General features: G+C 45.4%; 2 protein-coding genes across 4 annotated transcripts in view; both read left to right on the top strand.

Moving 5' to 3' along the window:
- LOC138801538 (sulfotransferase 1C1-like) overlaps positions 1-4,898 on the top strand; it is a 24,240-nt gene extending 19,342 nt beyond the window's left edge. For all 3 annotated transcript variants that reach the window (XM_069984459.1, XM_069984461.1, XM_069984460.1), the window contains 4 exons: positions 2,423-2,549; positions 2,849-2,943; positions 3,026-3,206; positions 4,402-4,898. In XM_069984459.1, coding sequence (XP_069840560.1) covers positions 2,423-2,549; positions 2,849-2,943; positions 3,026-3,206; positions 4,402-4,514 — 516 coding nt within the window. In that variant the 3' untranslated portion in view covers positions 4,515-4,898. The remainder of the gene's footprint in view (positions 1-2,422; positions 2,550-2,848; positions 2,944-3,025; positions 3,207-4,401) is intronic.
- A 1,395-nt stretch (positions 4,899-6,293) lies between these two features.
- The window catches only part of LOC138801866 (phosphatidylinositol transfer protein alpha isoform-like), a 10,372-nt gene continuing 4,165 nt past the window's right edge, over positions 6,294-12,500 (top strand). The window contains exon 1 of the mRNA XM_069984965.1: positions 6,294-6,329. Coding sequence (XP_069841066.1) covers positions 6,294-6,329 — 36 coding nt within the window. The remainder of the gene's footprint in view (positions 6,330-12,500) is intronic.

Genomic DNA, 12,500 nt, shown 5'->3' with positions numbered 1-12,500 from the left:
GCCCCCATAACAGTGTCAGCTACAGTGCCCCCATAACAGTGTCAGCTACAGTGTCAGCTACAGTGCCCCCATAACAGTGTCAGCTACAGTGCCCCCATAACAGTGTCAGCTAATGTGTCCAATAATACCTCCGCAGAGTGGGCAGCCCAAAGTATAGAGTGGTCCACAATCCAAACCGCTGAATGGAAGAACCTATAGAAAAGAATAGAGAATTGAAAACAACTACAGCAGCTTCAGACTGACACAGCGCACAAAGCAAGAGGAAATAGGGAGGGAGACCAAGGGTTGAAAAAGGCTGAAAACTGGAGTAAAATTGAATGAAGGGTGAGGGAGTGGGGGTCCGCCCTTGTGAATCAAGAATCTATCACCTACAGCCTGGGGGGGGGGGGGGGCACACTCTTGCCATACTCTGTCTATGGGTGTTGTTTCCTATCAATTGCATGTTGGTCCAACGATACCGAAGATCAAGATCACAATATGGCCCATTCACGTCAGGATACTGAAGGAGCTTAGTACAGCCCACAGGACGAGTCCTCACTATAGAGAGCGATCCCCTCATCAGCTGGCTGTATGGCGATGGTGGGGATGAGAAAAACTACTGAGCGAGGTTCAGCCTCATGAGTATTGGCCACAGGTGGGCATAAAAGTCTCTGAGGCATATAAAGGGGTGGGGCATAATATAAAGGGGTGGGGCACTGGGGCCGGGAGAAAACATGGCCGGCACTTTGAGTCTCTTGGCAACAAGAAATTACTTAGTTTGAGGTAAGCCGGAAACCAAAAGCACTGGCATGAGGCTCAGTTGCTCTGGAGAGCACAAACCACCGACATCCAGCCGGGGGAAACGCTGCAGGAGGGAACACCAGAGGGGGGCGCTGAGCTCCGGCAGCAAGTGCCCCCACCCTCTGCCTGGTCACACACACACAGAGAACGCCAGCAGCTTCACATCAGCATCAGCGGCCGTGGCTTCTCCACACAATATGGCTGCAGGTCAGTCCTGTGGAGACTGAGGGCAACAAGGGGAAGCTCAGGAGGCTAAAGGGATGGGGAGGGGTTAGAGAAAGGAGGGAAAGCTTCCTATTGGCTACAGAGCTCACAGGAAACACCCAGGAGGTGTGCCTGCCAGGCAGAGGAGTGTGGGGAGGAGCCAAATCCTCTCAGTAGCTTTCCTCCTAGTAACGCTTTCCTGCCTGCTGCTAACAATCAGGATATAGGAGGAAAAGAGAAGGAGGGTGCATGTGTGCCCCCTCCATAACCAGTCAGGTGCCCTCCAAACACTGACATCCACAGTGGCCCCATAACAGTGACAGTCATAATACAGACAGCTCCCCAATAACAGTGACAGTCATAATACAGACAGCTCCCCCATAACAGTGACAGTCATAATACAGACAGCGCCCCCATAACAGTGACAGTCATAATACAGACAGCTCCCCCATAACAGTGACAGTCATAATACAGACAGCTCCCCAATAACAGTGACAGTCATAATACAGACAGCTCCCCCATAACAGTGACAGTCATAATACAGACAGCTCCCCCATAACAGTGACAGTCATAATACAGACAGCTCCCCATAACAGTGACAGTCATAATACAGACAGCTCCCCATAACAGTGACAGTCATAATACAGACAGCTCCCCATAACAGTGACAGTCATAATACAGACAGCTCCCCCATAACAGTGACAGTCATAATACAGACAGCTCCCCAATAACAGTGACAGTCATAATACAGACAGCATCCCTATAAAAGTGACAGTCATAATACAGACAGCTCCCCATAACAGTGACAGTCATAATACAGACAGCTCCCCATAACAGTGACAGTCATAATACAGACAGCTCCCCATAACAGTGACAGTCATAATACAGACAGCGCCCCCATAACACTGACAGTCATAATACAGACAGCTCCCCCATAAAAGTGACAGTCATAATACAGACAGCTCCCCATAACAGTGACAGTCATAATACAGACAGCGCCCCAATAACAGTGACAGTCATAATACAGACAGCACCCCCATAACAGTGACAGTCATAATACAGACAGCTCCCCCATAAAAGTGACAGTCATAATACAGACAGCTCCCCATAACAGTGACAATCATAATAAAGACAGCTCCCCCATAACAGTGACAGTCATAATACAGACAGCTCCCCCATAAAAGTGACAGTCATAATACAGACAGCATCCCCATAAAAGTGACAGTCATAATACAGACAGCTCCCCATAACAGTGACAATCATAATACAGACAGCTCCCCCATAACAGTGACAGTCATAATACAGACAGCTCCCCCATAACAGTGACAGTCATAATACAGACAGCTCCCCCATAACAGCCATAGCAATACAACATATAACATAGTATAATCCAGTGTATCCATCTTATCGCTCCGCCATATCTCCTCTCCTGCCGCAGGTGATTTACGTCGCTCGTAACGCCAAGGACAACGCAGTGTCATATTATCACTTTGATCGGATGAACAAGACCCAGCCTGACCCCGGGACCTGGGATGAATATGTGCTGAAGTTTCTGAAGGGCAAGCGTGAGTGAACACATTGCATCTCCATACACTGCTGTGCAGCTTTATTTGACTCCAGAGCAGCATTCACAATTCTGCTGACAGTCCTGGCCCTTAGTTGATAGGGACATATGTAACAATGGAGATATCATGTTTTCCTACACCACACGGCCTGATATATACACCACACGGCCTGATATATACACTACATCTCCCACTCTGCAGTAAACAGGCAGGGAGCAGCAGAAAGCTTCACATCCCTACAACCTGAGAGCTAACAGGAAACCAGCATAACTACTAACATCCAGCCTGTCTTCTCACAGTGGCCTGGGGAAGCTGGTTCAGCCATGTTCTTGGGTGGTGGAACGCCAGAGACAAGCACGACATTCTATATCTGTTCTATGAGGATATGAAGGAGGTGAGGAAGCGGCTGACTCCAGAGAGAAGTAGCTGAGCACAACTTTCCTTAATATTGTCACTGAATGAAATTCTTTCTACAGGACCCCAAACGGGAGATCAGGAAGGTCATGACATTTTTGGGGAAGGACCTTTCTGAAGATGTTGTAGAGAAGATCCACCAACACACGTCATTTACCTCCATGAAGGAGAATCCAATGGCCAACTACTCCACCATCCCGTCCAACGTGATCGACCAGTCCTTGTCTCCCTTCATGAGGAAAGGTGGGCTTATAATATTGGTACTGGTATAGGTGCAGTTATCATAGTGGCCACCAGATGTCAGAACACACTACAATCCAATGCCTCTCACTTTATGACATGCTGTAAAGTCATTGATCTCACTTTATGGCATGCTGTAATGTTATCAATTTAGCTCATTATCAGTAGTGAATGAAAGTGAATAATTACAGGTAAGCACTGAATAGTGGACCACCTTTATATACCACACCCCGCCCCTCATCCATCTTGAAAGTAACCATGAATGCAACTAGAAGACTGAACAGGGGGAAGCCCTACCACAGCCTTAAGGCCCTATTCCACGGGTCGTTTAGAGGAGCAATATCGTTCGTATTCGGCCGATATCGACCGCTACGAACGATATTCGTCCCGTGGAATAGAGTGCAACGATCAGCCGACATCGTTCATGTCGGCTGATCATTGCAGTCGCTTGTTTTTCAACATGTTGAAAAACAAGCGACTGATATAGCAGCGATCTGCTGCCGTCGCTCCGTTGAATAGGAGCATCGGCAGCAGGCGCTGCTGTATCCTATGGGCTGCCCGGATGATCAGCGATCCCCCGGGCAGCCCCCCCAGCAGCTCCCCGCCGCCCCTCCCGCACTCACCCGCTCGCTGACGCCGCGTTGAATAGCGGCGGCAGAGAGCGGGAAACGAGGAGCAAACGAGCGCTAATAGCGCTCGTTTGCTCCTTCAAACGACTCGTGGAATAGGGGCATTAGGGCCCTATTCCACCGGACGATTATCGTTTGCATAATCGTTAACGATTAACGATCTCAAACGACCGCTATTGTGAAAGACCTGAAAACGTTCACTTATTTCCATGGCACGATAATCGTTACTTATGATCGTAATTGCGATCGTTTTTCTTTGCTATTTATTCGCTATTGCGTTCGTATCTATTGCGAACGACCGACCGATGTCTTATTCAATGCGAACAATTTGCGAACGTTTTGCGAACGAGCAACGATAAAAATAGGTCCAGGTCTTATAAAGCGATCAACGATTTCTCGTTCGGTCGTTAATCGTTAACTGCATTTCAACTGAACGATTATCGTTTAGATTCGAACGATTTAACGATAATCTGAACGATAATCGTCCGGTGGAATAGGGCCCTTAGCCTCTATATATATATATATGAAGTAATTTCCAGCTTTCCCCCCCCCCCCCCTCACTATTTTAGGAGAGGTTGGCGATTGGATGAATCACTTTACAGAGTCTCAGAACAAGATATTTGATGAGGAATATCGAAAGAAGATGGAGGGGTCCACGCTAACGTTCCGCTATAAAATCTGACACAACAGCTGTGAAACGTTTTTAAACCATAGTTTAGAGACATCAGGAGACATAAGCTGCTACATACTATAGAAAAACATGGCGCCAAGAACATCTCCTCGCCTACTCTGTCTTATAAACCACCAGTGCCAGCAATACTTACCTAGGATGGAGAGAGAGTCACCCTGCTATGGTAAGGAACCCTTAGCTGTGAGAGATGGAACGCATGGACCAAAGGATGCAAAGGAAAGTATTACCATTCACTGACAGCAAGCAGAGATCTGACAGACTGGAACACAAGGTCTGTCAGGAAGTGACATCATCATAAAGCTTTATTCCACTAAATGAAGGTTTATTTTTAAATATAAGTATAAAATGAAAAAAATAAATAAAATCTGCAACTTCTCTCCTGACACAGATATGGGGCGAGGGGGCAACTGCTCTGGGCATCCATCATCTCTCCAAATCTAATAAGCATACAGTCTCAGGCTATGTTCACACAACGTATGAGACCGGCAGTTGCGTGACCTAAGTACCGGCTGGATGATCTTTCCGGCCGCAGAGCTCTGATGTGGGCGCATCAGCGCGCGCCCGCATCAGAGCTTCCCATAGGATACAGTGAAGCAAGCGGCCGGAGCCACTCGCTTCACTGTGTGAACTGTCAGTTATTTGCGGCTCCGCACAGGATCCCGGCCGGAGCGTATATGATGTGTATACACTCTGACCGGGATCCCATTGAAAATAAGGCATTGTTTCACCCCGCTAAAAGTACAGCCGTTGCCGTACTTTTACGTAGTGTGAACATAGCCTCATACAGCACAAGGTAGATATAGCTTATTTGCTTGTGAGTAGGAATATTTGGTCACTTTAACTTTAAGATCCCTGCTGACAGCAGGTGAACTGAAGAATATTACTTTAAGTCACATTAGTAGAAATATCACTGACATTGAAGCTGATCCACACCATCTCTGACTGGAGGCCTAATAGAGGACAGTAATGCCAGGGGGACCTTCAGTAATTTCTTCACCCCTGGACTATAAGAAAGTAGGAGAACATAGAATGTATGAAGAAATGGGAATTGGTGATTTTTATCACATGACTTTGGGAAGTCCTGGAGTTAACTTAGACCTTAGAAATCATTGGAAAACTGGCTGACTGGATAGTTTGACTAGCAGGAACTGAGCTAGCAGACATGTGCACTAGTAAGAGGCCAGACTCAGACTGGTTTATGTTCACCACTTTCTAGGTTACAGGGACTGCACTAGGGACTGTTCTCATTGAATGAGACACATCATGTGACTAAATAATCCTACTTTAAAATGTGTGTTAAAAACACAGCAGAACTGCACTGACAACATCCTTCAGTATATGCTGTTAAGCAGTGTGTCAAATAAAACAGCAGCACATACAAAGAATATTCAATACCCATTTAAGAGTGCTAAAGAGTATTCCACACAAAAACCTTATTCCTACAGCTCGGAAATGGGTAACGGGACACTGCATACTCCCCATCTTCAGATAAGCCATCCTTGTTGAAACTTTGAAGAGTGGCACCTAGGACAAGAGAAACATAAGCACAAAAGAAAACACATTTACAAGTGCAGGTCAACATGAGATATAAACACCTAGTTTGGTTAAGGGTTCCTCCCTTACATGTGCAATCTATATATTCACATTCAAACAAAGTAACATAATAAATAACATTGATATTATGATCATCAGCAATAAACCTCTGAAATGTCCAGGTATAGCCTTTGGCATAAAACCATTGGAAAAAATTCATAGTCCATATGAGTCAATATGTATCTTACTGCAATTGGAACACATAAAGCAAAGGTAAAACTCATGCTGAAGATGATGATCATAATAGCCACCAGGATCTGGACAGAGGACTAGGAGACCTGCCTGGTAACACCCTCAACCAACGCCACATGGCCCCTCCATGCACAAGCTCTCTGGAACCAATGTTGCTGTGTTGGACTGTGTGGCCCACGGATGAGTGCACACTACATGCACAGAGAAGCAGAAGGTCCGGGGCACAGTGGGAAACTGGGATGCCGCAGCAGAGAGCTTCTCAGAATCAGCATGGACAACGTGGTTCACCTTTTTGGAGAGTTTTGGAGAGCCAGTTCTGGATTATAGAGATAGTCCCTTGCATTGAAGGGCAGAGAGTTGGGTCTTGGCAAGATGGTGGCTACTGGATGGTCTCTGGATTTCTGTCCCCTGTACATCATAGGGGGGTACATTTGGTTTTTTTGTAGGAGTGACCTTGGTTTCTCTGCCTGGGACCAGGACACAGATTTTCCCATACTGTGTGGGTGATTGAGTTAACCCCTTCGGGGGCAGTAGATAACTCATGGCACAGCAAAAATTCATCAATGTCTTGGTGGCTGGACAAATGAGACTGTGACCCCTCTGGCCGGCGTCTTTGGAACTCCCTCACTTCCGGGTTCAAGTGAAGTGAATGGGAGAGAAAAGGCTGCCGGAGTTGTCCTTTAAAGCAAATGTACCATCAGGTACAGTATTTTTTATTTTTTAACCCAGTGGTGAGATCCTTTTTTAAAAATGCCACCCAGTTTCCGCACTCTGCGCTGTTCTCTTTTCATGCACTGGCCCGGCTCTATGCACTAGAGGCGAGCCCAGCACCACCTCAATGTGGTGATATCCCCTCCCCTCTTTGACGCGTCTCCATTAGAATCAACAGGGTCGCATCACAGAGGGGAGGTGATATCGTCACACTTGGGGGCGCCAGGCTCGCCTCTAATGCATGGAGCCGGACCCCTGCACGAGAAGACAATGGTGCCAAGCATGCTAACCTGGCAGCATTTAAAAAAAAAAAAAAGGGCCGCGCCACCAAGAGCAATGTCTGGGTAATGTAAAAAAATGTCAAAAAAGTGATGTACCTGATAATACATTCACTACAAGCACAATTATGGCTCCTCCAGCACAGGTGATTATATACACAGCTTTGGAAAGGCGGACCACTCCAGCAACTCCATGTGGCAAATGGCAACCAGACAGTCAAATGGAGACAACCCACAGCAAGTAAAGTCTTTTGGCCCACAATAGCACAGTTCTTATAACAGACATCAGTTTAGTACAACATGGAGAGAAAGGAGCTGCTGCAGCTCACACCTATGGCTGACACTAATGCCTCTCGGCTACATCTCCACACTGTGTCGGTCAGCGACTGCCAACCCTGCAAAGCGTGCACATGCAGGAAAGAGAGGCCATGGAATGGCCCTGCAACCCCAATGTCACCCAAAGGGCCCCCCAAAACCCAGCAGGCACCACCGGTGGAGAAAGCTGCCACTAAACAACACAAGTGTGAATATGGTCTTATCACTCACCATAGCTCCTGCAGGTAGAATGGGAAAGATAGGAGGTACTTGACATGTGTGCACAGGTGCCTCCTGCTAATTTGGGTAATGTGGGTCTTACAAAGAGGAGGACTGACCGACACAGTGTGGAGATAGTGTAGGGACCCATGTGAACCAGGAGACATAATACATGGGGCAGTATGGTTTGATCAAATTATATACCAACATCCTGGCGTTGGTTTTTAAATGTAGCCGAGTGGCATTAGTGTCAGCCATAGGTGAGAGGTGCAGCAGCTCTCCATGTCGTATAGACCTCAGTTTAGACCATAAAAGTCCTTTAGCAGTATGGAGGGGTTAATGGGCACCCGATACTGTTCTGAAAAGTAAGCACACACCTTAAGGCCATGTTCACATAACGTATGTTTTCGTAAAAGTACGGCCGTTGTTGCAATCGGCAACAACAGCCACAGTTTGTACGAGTATATACGTTGCCTTGCTTTCTATGTGATCCCGGCCGGAGCATATACACATAGTATATGCTCCGGCTGTGATCCTTTGCAGCGCTGCAAACAACTGACATGTCAGTTTTCTGCAGCTGCTATTCAGTGAATAGCGGCCGCAGAAAACCATGTCCAGTGCACACTATGGAGCGACCGGCTGCGGCCACACGCTCAATAGTGTGGAGTGGAGAGTTCTGATGTGGGCGCACGAATGTGCCTGCATCAGAACTCTGCGGCAGGAAAGATCATCCAGCCACTACTGCAGTACTGGCCGGGATGATCTTTTCAGAGACTGGCCGTTCCGTGACCCGGCCGGGTCACGGAACGGCCGGTCTTTCATGTTGTGTGAACATAGCCTTATCCTGTTTGTGACACCAAAAAAGAAGAGATGTGATGACAACTGCAGCATATGGTGTAATGCAGAGCTAGCTGGGTGCAGTAGAGCACAACGCATATCATGCAGAAGAGTGATAAGCATACATCTTATATGTTTGGGAGTAGGAAGACTTGGTCACTTTCCCTTTAAAGTCACTGCAAATAGCAGGTTAACTGAAGAATTTGACTTTACGGCACTGTAGTAGAAAGATGTAGCTTGGTTGCTGTGGGTAATGACTATACCCACAGTCCAATTACACTATACTCTGCTGACCAAAATCTTTACAGTTTGCTGCTGTGGTTAAAAAAAAGAAGAGAACAATCAGGAGAAAAGGAGAATTCTTCAGATCTGTCACACAATGACGTTTACAGGAGTACCATCACCAATGAGAAAACCAATCAGTACCGTCCCTGACCTGAGGTCTAATAGGGGATGGCAGTGCTAGGGGGACTTGAGCAATTTCCCCAACCCTGGACTAGAAGAAAGTATAAGAGTATAGAGAGTATCCCATTGTGGACTGGGAAATGGTGATTTTTCTCACATGACTTTGGGAAGTGCTTGCTCGGAGCAGCATACTGGAATCTGCATTTAGCTTGTTCTTCTTACTGACACTTCTGGAATACTTGACTTGACTTAGGACTTAGCAAATTTAGAGAATTCACAGGGGAATACTGGATGGTCTGACTAGAAGGAGCTAGAAGGGGGACATGTGCACTGACCAGAGGCTTATACTGCGTTTACACAGAGAGATTTATCTGACAGATTTTTTAAGCCAAAGCCAGGAATGGATTTGAAAAGAGGAAAGATCCTAGTCTTTCCTTTATGACTTGTTCTCTGTTTATAGTCTGTTCCTGGCTTTGGCTTCAAAGATCTGTCAGATAAATCTCTGTATAAACACACCATTAGACTGCATTGCACTGGTTAACGTCCACCTGTTCTGACTGGTTATGAGGCATCATGTGACCAAATGATCTGACTTCCTTACATGTGACTGAGTGTGGTAAAGACACAGCAGAAATGTTAACCCTTTAGTCTATGCCATTTAACAGCGTATAACAGCGTGACAAGTAAAACAGCAGCACATACACAAAATATATAATACTCAAACCCGTATAGTGCGAAGGAGAGTATTGCTCCGCCACACGACAACCTTACACATAAAAGACCTGGGGAATGGGTACCGGGACACTGCAAGTGTACAAGTACCTAAATCACGAGAAAATGATTAGAAAAATGCAAAGGGGAGCCCCATTAAGTGGGGGACTTCAATAAAGTGTGGAGTTTCTCTTTAAACTCTTAAAAAGCCTTAAAGGGGTTGTGCACAAAAAAAAAAATTCTTTCAAATCAACTGCTGCCATGAAGTGCCAGAGATTTGTAATTTACTTCTATTAAAAAATCTCAAGCCTTCCAGTACTTATCAGCTGCTGTATGCCCAGCAGGAAGTGGTATTATTTCCAGTCTGGAGAGCAGGAGAGGTTTTCTATATGGATTTGCTCCTTCTCTGGACAGTTCCTGACATGGACAGAGGAGGCAACAGAGAGCACTGTGTCAGACAGGAAAGAAAACACCACTTCCTGCTGGACACACAGCAGCTGATAAGTACTGGAAGGCTTGAGATTTTTTAATAGAAGTAAATTACAAATCTCTGGCACTTCATGGCAGCAGTTGATTTGAAAGAAATTTTTTTTTTGTGCGCTACCCCTTTAACCATCTGGGTCACATGCAGAAAGTTCCTAAGATTTGGCAGCGAGTTATCACGGCACATGCCAAGTAACAGAGAACCCAGCCAGCGAGGACTCTCTGTACTCTGACCTTATCCTGTGATAAGGATTTCAGCGCTGTAAAGCGATATACTGATGCAATACAATCTATTGTTCTCTGTTATCAGCCATTTCTGGCAGGGGAGAGGCTGTAGTGTGAGGCCTCTGTGGCCGCCATCATCACTGCTATGTCTCATATCTCCAGACCGATATCAGCTGCTTCTCTTATAACGCTCCAGCACCATTATAACTTCTGGACCCAGCGGTTAGTGGACAGGTCTTTTTAGTTCTCCTTCCCATAATTCCTGGTTTGTTAACAGAGTGCAGACACTGGTGACATGGTGATCATCTTGCTGAGGAGGTCATAGTACACGCTCATATTGATCTATGGGGACAGAGATCCCCCCCCCCCCCCGTGAGGACAGACTGATAGAGAGCTGATAGAGAGGCGCTGATAATCTGAAGGGTTCATTGTGTCACCTGACATCTCATAACATGCAGCACCCACATCCACAGCCAGGGGGCCTCACACTGTGTATACTGGGAGATGTGCTATATATCCCTTATAATACAGGAGTGACATCACTACTCTCCAGATATAAGAGATATACTACAGGAGTGACATCACTACTCTCCAGATATAAGAGATATATTACAGGAGTGACATCACTACTCTCCAGATATAAGAGATATTACAGGAGTGACATCACTACTCTCCAGATATAATAGATATTACAGGGGTGACATCACTGCTCTCCAGATATAAGAGATATATTACAGGGGTGACATCACTACTCTCCAGATATAAGGGATATATTACAGGGGTGACATCACTACTCTCCAGATATAAGGGATATATTACAGGAGTGACATCACTGCTCTCCAGATATAAGAGATATATTACAGGGGTGACATCACTACTCTCCAGATATAAGAGATATTACAGGAGTGACATCACTACTCTCCAGATATAAGAGATATTACAGGGGTGACATCACTACTCCCCAGATATAAGAGATATATTACAGGAGTGACATCACTACTCTCCTGATATAAGGGATATTACAGGAGTGACATCACTACTCTCCAGATATAAGAGATATATTACAGGGGTGACATCACTACTCTCCAGATATAAGAGATATATTACAGGAGTGACATCACTACTCTCCAGATATAAGAGATATATTACAGGAGTGACATCACTACTCTCCAGATATAAGAGATATATTACAGGAGTGACATCACTACTCTCCTGATATAAGGGATATTACAGGAGTGACATCACTACTCTCCAGATATAAGAGATATATTACAGGAGTGACATCACTACTCTCCAGATATAAGGGATATATTACAGGAGTGACATCACTACTCTCCAGATATAAGAGATATTACAGGAGTGACATCACTACTCTCCAGATATAAGAGATATTACAGGAGTGACATCACTACTCTCCAGATATAAGAGATATATTACAGGAGTGACATCACTACTCTCCAGATATAAGAGATATTACAGGAGTGACATCACTACTCTCCAGATATAAGAGATATTACAGGAGTGACATCACTACTCTCCAGATATAAGAGATATTACAGGAGTGACATCACTGCTCTCCAGATATAAGAGATATATTACAGGAGTGACATCACTACTCTCCAGATATAAGAGATATTACAGGAGTGACATCACTGCTCTCCAGATATAAGAGATATTACAGGAGTGACATCACTGCTCTCCAGATATAAGGGATATATTACAGGAGTGACATCACCGCTCTCCAGATATAAGGGATATATTACAGGAGTGACATCACTACTCTCCAGATATAAGAGATATATTACAGGAGTGACATCACTACTCTCCAGATATAAGAGATATTACAGGGGGGACATCACTACTCTCCAGATATAAGAGATATATTACAGGAGTGACATCACTACTCTCCAGATATAAGGGATATTACAGGAGTGACATCACTACTCTCCAGATATAAGGGATATATTACAGGAGTGACATCACTACTCTCCAGATATAAGAGATATAT

This window comes from Dendropsophus ebraccatus, chromosome 9 (genome assembly GCF_027789765.1).
Source record: "Dendropsophus ebraccatus isolate aDenEbr1 chromosome 9, aDenEbr1.pat, whole genome shotgun sequence".
Classification (NCBI taxonomy): Eukaryota; Metazoa; Chordata; class Amphibia; order Anura; family Hylidae; genus Dendropsophus; species Dendropsophus ebraccatus.
Note: the sequence above shows the minus strand (reverse complement) of the source record. Positions and strands in the feature narration are given on the sequence as shown.